This window comes from Phacochoerus africanus, chromosome 10 (assembly GCF_016906955.1).
Source record: "Phacochoerus africanus isolate WHEZ1 chromosome 10, ROS_Pafr_v1, whole genome shotgun sequence".
In the NCBI taxonomy this organism is placed as follows: domain Eukaryota; kingdom Metazoa; phylum Chordata; class Mammalia; order Artiodactyla; family Suidae; genus Phacochoerus; species Phacochoerus africanus.
In genome coordinates, this window is record NC_062553.1 from 10,823,666 (window position 1) to 10,839,784 (window position 16,119).

At 39.0% G+C, this 16,119-nt stretch overlaps 1 protein-coding gene across 3 annotated transcripts in view; it reads left to right on the forward strand.

Annotated features, from left to right (window-relative positions):
- CC2D2A (coiled-coil and C2 domain containing 2A) overlaps positions 1 to 2,732 on the forward strand; it is a 120,346-nt gene extending 117,614 nt beyond the window's left edge. The window contains exons 35-37 of one of the 3 annotated variants that reach the window (XM_047797979.1): positions 178 to 236; positions 1,027 to 1,204; positions 2,394 to 2,732. In XM_047797979.1, coding sequence (XP_047653935.1) covers positions 178 to 236; positions 1,027 to 1,204; positions 2,394 to 2,582 — 426 coding nt within the window. In that variant the 3' untranslated portion in view covers positions 2,583 to 2,732. Of the gene's footprint in view, positions 1 to 177; positions 237 to 952; positions 1,205 to 2,393 lie in introns of those variants that run through there. The other 2 variants (XM_047797980.1, XM_047797981.1) reach the window with 2 other exon arrangements.
- Positions 2,733 to 16,119: the final 13,387 nt, after the last annotated feature.

Sequence of the window (16,119 nt, forward strand, 5' to 3'; positions counted from 1 at the left end):
ACTATAATTTTTTTGTGATGCTTAAAGTAGGTCATGGGTACACTGGCATCTGTTATATTATTCTCTGTATCTAACTGAATGCCTGAGTTCATCATTTTTTTTTTTTAAATAGATGTATAGCTATTGAAAGTCAGTGTAACTGATCTGTAGACTCTGAACTGTTTTTTTCTTTTATAGCCAGAAGAGCTAATTTACCAGCGGACAGACAAAGTGGCTGCAGCTGAACTGCAAGACAGGTCATGAGATCCATAAATCCACACGCAGTCTGTCACTGAGAGGGTTAACACCAGCTCTCAGCTGGGATGAATGTGAAGGAACTTGGGCAGTTAAATGTTAACTCATGTTTGTAGATACCAAGTGCAGATGTGATCTCAATATCCCAAGGCTCAAAAGAAAGCTTTAGCATCAGCATGGTAGTGAGACTGAGCAGTGAAATCCAGCAACAATAGGTAGTTCTCCAAAAACTTTACCTCAGATTAGAGTTCAACATCATGTTATTTACGGGTCTTGTTCAGACAGTAGCTTAATCCTCAGCTTAAAAATATGCATCTCTTTCGTCCAATTTAGTGGTTCAGTGAACTTCAGCTACTCTATAAAGCTAACGCGTGTAGAAAGCTGGTAAGAGCCTATTAGAGCCTCAAACAGAACTTATTTTCCCAGTTCCACAAGTGTGGAAACTGAGGCTCAGAGAGGCCCACAGACTTACCAAGTGTTAAGACGGGGCTTCTGAGCCCAGCCAGATCTTTCCCACATCAAAGCCTGTGAGCCCTTACTACTGCCTCAAGCCATGTAAAGAGTAGCATGTTACCGTGCACCCCACTAAGTGTAACCCTTTTAAAGTATTATTACTAAAAGACACCAACTTACTCTCAACCGCAAATTTCAAATAAAGCCTTATTTGGGATCCTGAGAATAACTAATTTCTGAAAAAGATCTTGTTTTCTTCTAATAGTTTCAGAATACTATTTTTGTTTACAAAGGAAAAGTCAAGTCACCAAAAAATGGGAGTTTGTTGTTTATGAACAGGATCGAAAAAATACTGAAAGAAAAAATCATGGACTGGAGGCCACGCCATCTGACTCGGTGGAACAGATACTGCACCTCCACTCTGCGTCACTTCCTGCCTCTGTTAGAAAGAAACCAGGGCGAAGACGTGGAAGACGACCACAGGGCAGAACTGCTCAGACAGCTGGGAGACTACAGGGTAAGCAGCTCCCATTTCGAATTGGAAATTGCTCGGTAATGAGTTTTTGGATTCAGAATGCCCTCCTTGGTCCCCAAAGTGCGTAGATGAAGCAGCATAGAAGAAAAATGTGATTAAAAATTCAAATCTCAATAATGAGCCTAACATCAAATAGCAAAATGCCTCTATAAGACAGAAATACCACCATTTTCTGGTAGGAGGATCCGAAGAAAAATAAAACTTTTATAACATTGCAGGAGGGTAAAGAAAACGAAACTATCTGGATAAATCATGAGACTCAGTTGAACATAAATGTGAAACCAACCATTCTAGATTAGATTTCTTTTTAAGGATATGACTTTTATACGAAATGCTTTTCAATGCTAAGAAAAATTCTCGATTTGGTAGTGCTGTATTCACATCCTATAGCTGCATACAAACACCTAGAAAGCAGTGTCAGACTGTGAGCCTCACTGGCTAAACAGTATGAAAATCGAGTTGGACATTTAATTCTATTCACTGACTAAAACTTATCCTTTAACTTCTAAGGCTAGGTTTTCAGCTGGGATGTTTTGAATTCAAATGACAGAAAACTTAGTTTAAACACGCTTGAGCAGTAAGAACTTCTGGGTTTATTCGGGTCAAGTTAGGGGTGAGTAGCATGTCTGCAGGTCTTCCTGCTCAGTTCTCCTCTATGTGACGCAGCACCTGCAGGCTGGCTCTTCTTGTGGTAGGAAATGGCTGCAGTGGTTTCTTGGCAGGACTCAGAGCTGGAGAGAACAAGCTGCTTGCCATTATTCCCTGCAAGTTTTCTAGATCATATGCTCTTTCTTGTAGTTCAACACTGGGGCAGAGAATGCATTGATTAACCTAACCTAGGTCGCTGGAAGTGCACAGGTTTCTGTGCAAACTCGAGGCTATTATGAAGATGGGAGGGAACAGCGGAGGCTGGCTGGGTGACTAACAGATGTCTTAAGGGCCAAGTCAGTATGCCCACAATTAAAACAAAAAAGACACTTAGCCCCTCTCCATTTTCTGTATTGTTAATATAAAGCTGAACAGAAAAACAAAACTACAGAAATGACTTTGAGATCCTAAGACTTCCTATTAAAAATATGAAGAACTGCACATATTTGCCTAGGGAAAAAATACAGTGAAAACCTCACAGTCACTGACGACTAAAGCTGTTGGTTGTTCTGTTTTCCTTCAGTTCTCTGGATTTCCCCTTCACATGCCATACTCTGAAGTGAAGCCTTTAATTGAAGCTGTGTACAGTACTGGGGTACACAATATTGATGCTCCCAATGTTGAGTTTGCTCTAGCTGTATACATCCACCCATATCCCAAAAATGTTTTGTCTGTTTGGGTTTATGTTGCCTCCCTTATACGCAACAGATAATTGTTTCATTGTACATTTTTTTATCATGTAAAAATGACAGTTAAGATAGGAGAATATTTTAAAGTGCAACTGATCCACCAGAGAGAAGAGAATACTTACAAATAATGAAATAAAATCATTATTTTCAAAATGTACAAAATAAATGTTTTTATTTAGTAATCTGCCTTGTCTCTGCCTCTCTGACCTTCTTCTACTTGGAATGCTCTCCTCCTTTGCCAGTATAACAGGGTATCAGTCATACTTTTAAGACCCAGTAAAACACACAAATTTTATTCTATAAAAATAATGAGTGGGCCCATGGCTCGAAAAGATACGTGTATTCCAGTGTTCACTGCAGCGCTGTATACAATAGCCAAGACATGGAGACAACCTAAATGTCTATCAACAGAGGAGTGGATAAAGAAGATCTGGTACATATATACACAAAGAAATATTACTCAGCTATTAAAGGGAAAGAAAGAACGGCATTTGCAGAAACATGGATGGACCTAGAAATTATCATGCTAAGTGCAGTCAGACAGTGAGACACCAACATCAAGTGCTGTCACTTACATGTGGAATGTAAAAAGGACACGATGAACTTCTTTGCAGAACAGACACTGACTCACAGACTTTGAAAAACCTATGGTTCCAAAGGAGACAGGCTGAGGGGTGGGGGGGATGCGCTGGGGGTTTGGAATGGACATACTGTAAAAATGGGTTGTGATGATCGTTGCACAACTATAAATGTAATAAAATCCACTGAGTAAAAGAAAAAAAATGAGTGGGCACACACATGTACATACATGCCCACGTACAGATACACACATACACCAATTTAGGCACTAAACTATTCTGGAGGAAAATATAAATATTCATCAAAAAGGAAGTAGTTTTAAAAATTAAGACATTTCTATGGATTGAATGTTTGTGTCCCCCCAAAATTCCTAAGGTGAAACCATAATCCCCTATGTATTGGTATTAAGAGATAGATTTGTATATGTTAAACCCTAATTACCTATTAATGTCACTGCATCAATAAAAGACAAGACAAAACCACATGATCATCTCAAGAGATGCAGAAGAAGCATTTGCAAAATGGGTATAGAGGGAACACATCTCAACATAATAAAAGCCATTTATAATAAACCCATAGCCAACATGATACTCAAAAGTGAAAAGCTGAAAGCCTTCACGATAAATTCTGGAACAAGACAAGGATGCCCACTCTAACCACTTCTATTCCAATGGTATTGGAAGTCCCAGTGATAGCAATCAAAAATAAATTAAAACATCCAAATTGGAAGAGAAAAAGTAGAGTGTCTTTACACGCAGATGACATGATACTCTATATAGAAAACTCTACGGTCCACACAAAAACTATGAGAACTGATAAATGAATTCAACATGGTAGCAGGATGCATGATTAATATATGGATATCTGTTGCCCTTTTTTTTTTTTTTTTAAGGGCCACACCCACTGCATATCGAAGTTCCCAGGCTAGGGACTGACTTGGAGCTACAGCTGTCAGCCTACACCACAGCCACAGCACTGCAGGAACCAAGCCACATCTGCTCTCTACACCACAGCTCACAGCAACACTGGATCCTTAACCCAGGAGCGAGCCAGGGATCAAACCTACATCACCATGGATACTAGCTGTATTTGTTTCCACTGCACTACAACAAGAACTCCATGTTGCATTTCTTTATACTAACAATGAAATATCAGAGAAAGTTTTAAAAAAATCCTGTTTAAAATCACATTTAAAAAATACCTAGGAATAAACCTAGTCAAGGAGATGAAAGACTTAAGTGCTGTAACCTATAAAACACTGATATAAGAAACGTAAGATGATTCAAGAAAATGGAAAGATATCCCATGCTCCTAGACTGGAAGAATTATTACTGTTAAAATGGCCATACTATCCAAAACAATCTACAGATTTAATGTGATCCCTATCAAATTACTCATGACATTTTTCATAGAACTAGAACAAATAATCCTAAAATTTATACAGAAACATAAAAGACCCAGAATTGCAAAAGCAATCCTGAGGAAAAAGAACAAAGCTGGAGGCATAACCTTCCCAGACTTCAAACAACACAACAAAGCTAGAGTAATCAAAAAAGCATGGTATTAGCACCAAAACAAACACATAGATCAATGGAACAGAATAGAGAGGCCAGAAATAAACCCACACATCTACAGGCAGTTGCTCTTCAACAAAGAAAACAAGAACATACAATGGAGAAAAGTTATAGTCTTCTTAGCAAGTGGTATTAGGAAAGCAAGACAGCCACATGTAAGCTGATGAAGTTTGAACACTCCCTCACACCACACATAAAAATAAATTCAAAATGGCTTAAAGACTTTAATTATAAGACCTGACATCATAAAATTACTAGAAGAGAACACAGGCAACATATTCTCTGATATGTTGTAATAAAATTTTCTTAGATCAGTTGCCCAGGGCAAAAGAAATAAAATAAAAAATAAACAAATGGGACCTAATCAAACATCTAAGCTTTTGCACAACAAAGGAAACCTATACACAAGTCAAAAAGACAACTTATGAACTAGGAGAAAATATTTGCAAACTGACAAGGGATGTGTTTTCAAAACATACAAACAGCTCATACAACTCAATATAAACAAACAAACAAACAAAAACAAAACAATCCCATCAAAAAATGGGCAGGAGACCTAAATAGACACTTGTCCCTAGAAGATATAAATGGCCAATAGACACATGAAAAGATGCTCAACATCGCTAATTGTTAGAGAAATGTAAATCAAAACTACAAAGAGGAATCACCTCACACCAGTCTACTGGATGTGGAGAAAAAGGAACCCTTTTTGTGGGAATATAAATCAGTGTGGCCACTATGGGAAACAGTACAGAGGTTCCTTAAAAAGACTTAAAAAAAAAAAAAAACCACTAAAAGTTACCATATAATCCAGTAATCCCACCCCTGGGCATATATCCAGAATAGACTGAAAACTAATTGGAAAAAAATACATGAACCCCAAAGTTCACAGCTGCATTATTTACAATTGCCAAGATATATAAATGTCCATCAATAAATGGATAAGAAAGATATGAGACACACACACACACGAATACTACTTAGCCATAAAAAAAGGATGAAATACCATTTGCAGCAATATGAATGGACCTAGAGATTATCATACTAAGTGAAGCCAGACAAAGACAAATATTATATGATATCACTTATATGTGGAATCTGAAAATACAAATGAACTTATTTACAAAGCAGTCACAGACATAGAAAACAAACTTACGGCTACCAGAGAGGAAGGGGGGAAGAGGGATAAATTAAGAGTATGGGATTAACAGATACACACTTCTATATATAAAAGAGATGAACAATAAGGACCTACTATATAGCACAGGGAACTATATTTGATATCTTGTAATAACCCAAAATGGAAAAAGAACCTGAAAGTGTGTGTAGGTATGTATGTGTATACACACACACACATATCCGAATCACTTTGCTGTACACTTGAAACTAACACAATATTGTAAATTAACTATACTTCAATTATTTTTTAAAAAGAGAAGCAATTAATGGGAGGTGATTATATCATAAAGATGTAGCCCTCAAGAAGAGACAGGCTCCATGACTTCATACTATACTACAAAGCTACAGTCATCAAAACCATATGGAACTGGCACAAACACACAAATACTGATCAGAGGAACAGGATAGAAAGCCCAGAATTAAACCCACACACCTACAGACAACTAATCCTATAACAAAGGAGGCAAGAACATACAATAGAGAAAAGACAGTCCCTTCAATAAGTGGTGCTGGGAAATAAGTGGGCAGCTATATGCAAAAGAAAGAAATTAGAACACCTCCTAACACCATACACAAAAATAAACCCAAAATGGATTAAAGACCTAAATATAAAAACAGATACTATAAAACTGAGAGGAAAACACAGGCTGAACATTCTCTGACATAAACAACAGTAATATCTTCTCAGATCCACCCCCTAGAATAATGACAACAAAAACAAAAATAAACAAATGGGACCTAAATAAACTTAAAAGTTTTGCACAGCAAAGGAAACCCTAAACAAAATGAAAAGACAACCCACAGAATGGGAGAAAATATTTGCAAATGAATTGACTGACAAGGGATTAGTCTCCAAAAGATATAAATACCTCCTGCAGCTCAATACCAAAAAAAACCAAACAACCCCATCAAAAAATGAGCAGAAGATCTAAACAGACAATTATCCAAAGGAGACACACAGATGGCCAAAAAACACATGAAAAGATGTTCGACATCACTAATTATTAGAGAAATGCAAGTCAAAACTACTATGAGATAGTTTCATGGCAACCAGAATGGCCATCATCAAGAAGTCTACAAACGATAAATGCTGGAGAGGGTATGGAGAAAAGGGAAGCCTCTTACACTGTTGTTGGGAATGTAAATTGGTGCAACCACTATGGAAAACAGTATGGAGATTCCTGAAAAAACTAAAAACAGAATTACCATTTAATCCAGCAATCCCATTCCTGGGCATCAATCCAGAGAAAACCAGGACTTAAAAAGATACATGTGGAGTTCCCATCGTGGCTCAGCGGGTAACAAACCCAACTAGAATCCATGAGGTCTCAGGTTCGGTCCCTGGCCTCACTCAGTGGGTTAATGATCCAGTGTTGGTGAGCTGTGGTGTAGGCTCTGATCCAGCATTGCTTGTGGTATAGGCCAGCAGCTGCAGCTCTGATTCGACCACTGGCCTGGGAACCTCCATATGCTGGGGATGCAGCCCTAAAAAGACCAAAAAAAAAAAAAAAGATACCTGTACTCCATGGTTCACTGCAACACTATGTACAACAACAAAGACAGGGAAACAACCTAAATGTCCACTGACAGAGGAGTGGATAAAGGCGATCTGGTACATACAGACCATGGAATATTACTCAGCCACTAAAAGGACAGAAATAATGGCATTTGCAGAACATGGATGGACCTAAAAATTATGCTAAGTGAAGTCAGTCAGACAGTGAGACACCAACATCAAATGCTGTCACATATGTGGAATCTAAAAAAAGGACAGAATGAACCTCTTTGCAGAACAGACACTAACCCTCAGACCTTGAAAAACTTATGGTTACCAAAGGAGACAGTGGGGGAGGAGGGATGGGCTGGGGGGTTTGGGCTGTAAAACTAGGTTGTGATAATCGCTGTACAAATATAAAATCAAGTTTTAAAAATTTTTAAAGAGGGTTGATTAGGGAGGTAATTAGATCCTAAGGATGGAGCCGTCAGGAAGACAGGAGAGACAGGCCTTACTTCTCAGGGCCATGTGTGGATACAATGAGAAGACAGCTGTTTACAAACTAGAAAGAGTCCTCATAAGGCAACAGATCTGCCAGCACCTTGACTCTGGACTCCCAACCTCTAGAACTGTGAAAAATAAATGTTCGTTGTCTAAGCCATCCAGCCTACGGTATTCTGTTACAGCAGCCCAAACTGGCTAAGCCAAAGTCAGGTAATTAAAAGGGATTAAATATACATACATGCTGACAAAGAAAGATGTACACAAAATAGAAATACTGGAGTTCCCGTCATGGCGCAGTGGGTAATGAATCCGACTAGGGAAACTTGAGTTTGCGGATTCGATCCCTGCCCTTGCTCAGTGGGTTAACGATCCTGCGTTGCCATGAGCTGTGATGTAGGCCGCAGATACAGCTCGGATCCCGCACTGGTATGTGACTCTGGTGTAGGCTGGCAGCTACAGCTCCGATTAGACCCCTAGCCTGGGAACCTCCATACGCTGCGGGAGTGGCCCAAGAAATGGCAAAAATAAAATAAATAAAACAGACTCCTTTCCAAAAAAAAAAAAATAGAAATACGTAAAACAGGATTTCTCAATAGCAGAACTGTTACTGGGCCAAGTAATTATTTGTTGCAAAGGACTTTGTAGGACATTTAGCACCATCCTTGGCATAGCTGCCAGTCACATTCTTCCAAGATGTAATAATCAAAAATGCTTCCAGTCATTGCCAAATGTTTTCTATGGGAAAAATTGCCTCTAGTTGAGAATCACTGATATAGCTGGAATACGGTCTCACTTCAAAACAAAACATGAAAATGGATGAACCAAGTCAAAGGAAAACTTTCACTTTTTGCTTTATTCCCTTATGCCTTTCTCTTATTTAAATTATATTATGATTGTGTTTAAATGCTTCTGATACCTATGTTATGAACTCTTCAAAGGAGAATTCAAGGCCTGATCCGTAACAGTCATTACCAATATAGCAATATAGACAGCTTAGTAGTTAAAGAGCATGAGCTTTGGAGAAATACTAGCTCTGCCACTTACTGGCCAAGTAATCCATCAGCAAGTTACTTAACCTGTTATTTAATTTTCCCTACATATAAGATCAGAATGATCATATTACTGACTTCATCTCACTGGTGTATTCATTTTAAAAATGAGTATATATAAAGCATTTAGAACACTACCCAGTATGTAACACCTGAGGTTGCTCAGGTACCACTAGGGATTTTACTTAATTGTTGCTTTTTATTCTAAAAATAGTTTCAGTATTTCATGAAATCAATCATAAAACCCAAGATAAACAAAGTGTGTGTGTGTGTGTGTGTGTGTGTGTGTGTGTGTAGTTTAATTGACCATTAACTATCCACAAAGGTGTGGCCAAGGTTGTGGAATAAGAAGACCCAGAGCTCACCTCCTCCCACAGGCTCAGGAAAATTACAGCTATTTACAGAGCAACCATCTGTGAGAACAACCTGAAGACCAGCCAAAAAAAGACTTTCCACAACTAAAGATATAACAAAGGGACCACAATGAGATGGGTAAGAAGGTCAGAGACACAGCAAAGACCCATGCATCTAGGTAGGCGACCCACACATGGAAAGAGAGTCTCAACTGCAGAGGCTCATCCTAAGGAGCAAGAGGTCAAAGGCCGACATAAGGTGTCCAGCCAGGAGTCCTGCACCTAGAAGACAAGCCCCTACAATGTCTGGTTTTGAAGGCCAGTGGGGCTTACATACTGAGAGACAGAGGGCTGTAGGAAACAGACTCCACGCAGAAAGGGTGCACACAAAATCTCCCTCTTTCCGAGTCCCTGTGCAGATGCAGTGATCTGAAAGACGTCTGGGTTAGACCAACTTGCTGATCTGGCAGAGCCTCCAGGAGAGAAAGGAGACAAACGGGAAACTAGACGGGGACAAAAACACTGGTGGCACTACTTGAGGGAGCTCATTCCACCGCAAGGGCACTGCTGCTGGTAAGCACCTTTTTGGAGTCCTCCCTCTGGTCTATCAGCACAGGGGGCTAAACAGCACACCAGTGCACCACTACCAACACCAGGCACCCCCAGCCACTGCAGCCAGCACCCTCAGACTCAGCCCTAAACACCAGTAGGCCAACACCAGCCCCAGAACGCCCTGGGACATGCACCTTGCCATACCAGGACTCAGCCCCACCAACCAGTGAACCAGCAGCCACTGCACAAGGCAGGGCCTGACAGCCAACTGAGCCAAGGGCCAGCCCCACCTCCCAGCACTCACACAGTGGTCAGCCCCACCACAGCAGAAGGGCTCACACAAACTACAAAGAGAACACTCCTAGAAAACACAGCAGCAGTGAGCAGAGGGGAGGGTGATGCTGGGCCCCATTAGATGTTCCAACATAAGGCTACTTCTCCAAGATCAAAAAATGTAACCGACCTACTAGAGAGATAGAAATAAACACAGAGAATTAGTCAGTGATGAAACAGAGGAACATGTTTCAAATGAAGAAAAAAGACAAAACCCCTAGAACTAAGCAAAGTAGAAATAAGCAACCTAACCCCTAAAGAATTCAAGATAATAATCATAAGATGCTCAATGAACTCAGGAGAAGAATGGATGAACACAATGAGGAATTTAACAAAGAGTTAGAAAATATAAAGAAAAAACAGAGCTGAAGAATAACTGCAATTAAAAAAAATACACTAGAAGAAATCAACAGGAAATTATATCACACAGAGGAACAGTCAATGAACCACAAGACAGAGTAGTGGAAATCACCAAAGCTGAACCAAAAAAAATAATTTTAAAAAATGAAGAAAGTTTAAGAACCTCTGAGATAATGTCAAGTGTATTAACAGTCACATTATAGAGGTTCCAGAAGGAAGAGAGAAAGGGGCAGAGAACTTATTTGAAAAAATAATAGCTGAAACCTTCCCTAAGCTGAGGAAAAGAAACAGACATTCAGGTATAGGAAACACAAGAGAGTCCCAAAGAATATGAACCCAAAGAAGCCCACACATACACTATAATTAAAATGGCAAAAATTAAAGAAAAAGAATATTAAAAGTGGCAAGAGAAAAGCAACTAGATACATACACGGGAACTCCCGTAAGACTATGAGCTGATTTTCAGCAGAAACTCTGGAGGTCAGAAGGGAGAAGCACAATATATTCAAAGTGATGAAAGGAAGGAAACTAAAACCAAGAATACGCTCTCTGGCAAGGCTATCATTCAGATTTAAAGGAGAGGTAAAGAGTTTTACAGATAAGTAAAAACTAAAAGAATTCAGTACCACTAAAACACCTTTACAAGAAATGCTCAAGAGACTTCTCTAAGAATGGAAAAAAGAGGCCACAACTAGGAATATGAAAATTATAAAAGCAAAAGTTTCAACAATAAAGCAAACATACAGTAAAGGTAGGAAATCACTTATAAAGCTAGTAGTAAAGTTAAAAGACAAAAGAAGTAAAATTACCTATATCCACAATAAGTAGTTAAGAAATGCATGTATGTAAAACAAAAGATGTAAAATATGATAGCAAAACATTAAATGCTAACAGGGGGATAAAGTTGTAGGGTTGTTAGAATGCATTCAAATTAAAAAGTTGAGTCCTTCCCTGGTGGCTCAGTCAGTTGGGGATCTGGCATTGTCACCGCTGTGGCTTGGGCTGCTGCCGTGGCACCCAGGTTCAATCCTAGACCTGGGAATTTTCACATGCCATAGGCATGGCCAAAAAAAGAGAAAAATAAAAAAGATCAACTTAAAACAATCACATATATTTACCTGAATCTACCTACTTACCTCATGGTAACCTAAAACCAAAAAACCATAATAGATACACACAAAAAGAGAAATGAGTCTAAATATAACTAACATTAAAGCTAGTCATCAAATCACAAGGGAAGGCAAAAGAGAAAAAAGAACAAAATTTTGAACTATAAAAACAAACCAGCAAACAATTAACAAAATGGCAAAAAGTACATTACCTATCAACAATCACTTTAGGTGTAAATGGACTAAATGTTCCATAAATACATATGGTTATGGTTTTTTAAAAAAATCCATTCTATCACTCTAAGTCTTTATATATATGTTGGCTATAAGAGATTTACTTCAGACTTAAATATATAAACAGACTCAAAGTGAAGGGATGTAAAAAGATATTCTACACAAATAGAAAAGACAAGGTAGCAATACTTCTCTGGGAGAGAGGGGAATTGGGGGTGGTGTAACTGTGGCACGTAGGAGTTTCCAGGTCAGGGACTGCTCCTATGCCACAGCAGCAACTCAAGCCACTGCAGTGACAACACCAGATCCGTAAACCACTGTGCCACAGGAGAACTCCAAAGTAATAATATTTATATCAGACAAAACAGACTTTAAAACAAGACTGGGGAGTTCCTGTTGTGGCTCAGCAGGCTAAGAACCTGACATAGTATCCATGAGGATGTGGGTTTGATCCCTGGCCTCATTCAGTGAATTAAGGATACGGCGCTGCCACAAGCTGTGGCATGGATCCAGATGTGGCTTGGATCCAGCATTGCTGTGGCTGTGGTGTAGGCTGGCAGCTGCAGCTCCAACTCAACCCCTAGCCTGGGAACTTGGTATGCCACAGGTGCAGCTATAAAAAGACTGAAACAAGAAACAAAGACATTACATAATGATAAAAGGGATCAATCCAACGAGAAGACGTAACAACTATAAATATATACGCACTCAACCAAGGAGCATCTAAGTATGTAAAGCAAATGTTAACATAAAGGGAGAAACTGAAAGTAACAAAATAATAGAAGGGGACTTTAACACCCCACTGACATCAATGGACAGAAAATCAATAAGGAAACACTGGCCTTAAATGACACATGACACTAGATGGACTTAATATACAGAGAACATCCCATCCAAGATAGCGCAATACACATTCTTTTGAAGTAACTGCACATGGAACATTCTTCAGAACAGATCACATGCTAGGCCACAAAATAAGTCTTAGTACATTTAATACTGAAATCATCTCAAGCATCTTTTCCAACTATGATAAGACTAGAAATCAACTACCAAAACAAAACTCCACACACACAAGTACATGGAGGCTAAACAATATGCTACTAAACATCCAATGGATCACTGAAGAAATCAAAAGGAAATAAAACCCTGCTGTTTAGCACTGGGAACTATATCTAGTTACTTATAAAGGACCACGATAATGTAAGAAAAAGGAATGTATATGCGTATGTGTGACTGGGTCACCTTGCTGTACAGTAGAAAACTGACAGAATACTGTAGACCAGTTATAATGGAAAAAAAAAACAAAACATTAAATAAAAAAAAAGGAGGAGTTCCTGTCATGGCTCAGTGGTTAATGAATCCAATTAGGAACCATGAGGTTGCGGGTTTGATCCCTGGCCTTGCTCAGTGGGCTAAGGATCCAGCATTGCCGTGAGCTGTGGTGTAGTTTGCAGACGCGGCTCGGATCCCGCATTGCTGTGGCTGTGGTGTAGGCCAGCGGCTATGGCTCCGATTCGACCCCTAGCCTGGGAATCTCCATATGCCACAGGAGCGGCCCAAAAAATGGCAAACAAATTAATTAATTAATTAAAAAAGAAAATTAAAAACACCTGGAGACAAATGAAATGGAAACACAATGATCCAATATCTATGGAAAGCAGCAACAGCCATTCTAAGAGGGAAGTTTATGGCAATACAAGACCACCAGAGGAAAACAAAATTTTCAAATAAAAATCTAAACTTGTACTTAAAGGAACTACAAAAAGTGGAACAAACAAAAGCCAAAGTTAGCAGAAGGGAAAAAATAATAAAGATCAGAGCAGAAATAAATGAGATAAAGACTAAAAAAAGAAAAAAATTACAGGGCGTTCCCGCCGTGGCGCAGTGGTTAACAAATCCGACTAGGAACCATGAGGTTGCGGGTTCGGTCCCTGCCCTTGCTCAGTGGGTTAACGATCCGGCATTGCCGTGAGCTGTGGTGTAGGTTGCAGATGCGGCTCGGATCCTGCGTTGCTGTGGCTCTGGCGTAGGCCGGTGGCTACAGCTCTGATTCGACCCCTAGCCTGGGAACCTCCATATGCCGCGGAAGTGGCCCAAGAAATAGCAAAAAAAAAAAAAATTACAGTAAAGATCTATAAAAATAAGAGTTGCTAATCTGAAAAAATAAACACATTTGATAAACTTTTAGTCAGACTCAAGACAAAGAGAGAAAGCCTAAATAAGTAAAAGAAAAAATGAAAGATAAGAAGTTACAGCTAAACCACAGAAATACAAAGAATCATGAGAGATTATGAGCAATTATACACCAATAAAATGGACAACCTAAAAAAAATGAATAATTCCTAGAAATGCACAAGACTAAATTAGGAAGAAACAGAAAATATGAGCAGACCAATTACCAGTAATGAAACTGAATCAGTAACCAAAACACTCCCAACAAACAGAAGTCCAGGACTAGAAGGCTCCACTGGTGAATTCCACCAAACATTTAAAGTGTAGTTAATATCGATCCTTCTCAAACTATTAAAAAAAAAATGTAGTAGAAGAAATACTTCTGAACTCATTCTACAAGGACAGTGTCACCCTGATACCAAAACCAAAGACAACACACACGCACAACTATAGGCCAGTATCACTGATGAATGTAGATGCAAAAATCCTCCACAAAATATCAGCAAACCAAATTCAACAATACATTAAAAGGATTATACCCCATGATCAAGTGGACTTTATTCCAGAGGTGCAAAGATGATTCAAGTATCTGCAAATCAATGAACATGATAACTTTAACTGAATAAAAATCATATAATCATCTCAAGAGACACAGAAGTTTTTGACAAAATTCAATATCCATTTATGATAAAAACCCTCAAAGTGGGTACAAAGGGAACATACCTCAAGATAATAAAGGCCAGTTATGACAAACCTATAATCAACATCATACTTATGTGGGAAAAAAAGCTGAGAGCTTTCTCCTCTAAGATCAGGAATAAGATAAGGATACCCACTCTTGCCACTTTTATTCAACCTAGTACTGAACTAAAGTCCTAGCCACAATAAAACAAGACAAAAAAATAAAAAGCAACCAAATTGGAAAGGAAGAGGTAAAATTGCCACTGCTTGCAGATGACATGATACTATATATAGAAAAGCCTGAAGACACCACCAAAATACTATGTGAATTAGTAAATGAATTCCGTACAGTTGACGGATACAAAATTAGTATATGTGATCCTCAGTATCCACAGAGGATTGGTTCCAGAACCCTCCTGTGGACACCACAATCTGCAAATCTCAAGTCCTTTACAGCTGGTCATCTGTATTTCTGGGTTCTACCTCGACAGATTCAACAAACCACAGATCATAAAGTATTTTCCAACTGTGTGTGGTTGGATCCACAGATGCAGAACCCACAGATATGGAGGGCCAACTGTACAGAAATCTGTTGCAATTCTATACAGTAACAACAAACTATCAGAAAAAGAAATTAAGAAAATGATCCCACTTACAATTTCATCAAAAAGAATAAATGACCTAGGGATAAACCTAGCCAAAGACTAGTAAAAGCTTGTACTTGGAAAACCACATGAAAGAAATTGAAGATGACACAGGAAAGATATACCAAGCTCATGAATTAGGGGAATTAATACTGTTAAAGTGACTATATTACTCAAGGCAATCTACGGATTCAGTGCTATCCCTACCAAAATATCAACAGCATTTGTCACAAAACTAGAACAAGTAATTCTAAAACTGAACGGAAACACAAAGGATCTTGAAGAGCCAAAACAATCTTCAGAGAGAATAAAGCTGGAGGTATCAATATGGCCTGATTTCAAACCATACTACAAAGCTACAGTCATCAAAACAGTATTTGGAGCTCCCATCGTGGCTCAGTGGTTAAAGAAACCTCCTAGGAACCATGAGGTTGCAGGTTTGATCCCTGGACTTGCTCAGTGGGTTAAGGATCTGGCATTGCCGTGAGCTGTGGTATAGGTCGCAGACCTGGCTCAGATCCCACACTGCTGTGGCTCTGGTGTAGGCCAGTGGCTACAGCGCCAATTAGACCCCTAGCCTGAGAACCTCCACATGCCATGGGAGCAGTCCTAGAAAAGACCAAAAATAAAACAAAACAAAAAACCAGTATGGTCCTGGCACAGAAAAGACACATGGATCAATGGAACAGAATACAGAGTCCAAAAGCAAATACATATTTATATGATCAATCCATCTACAACA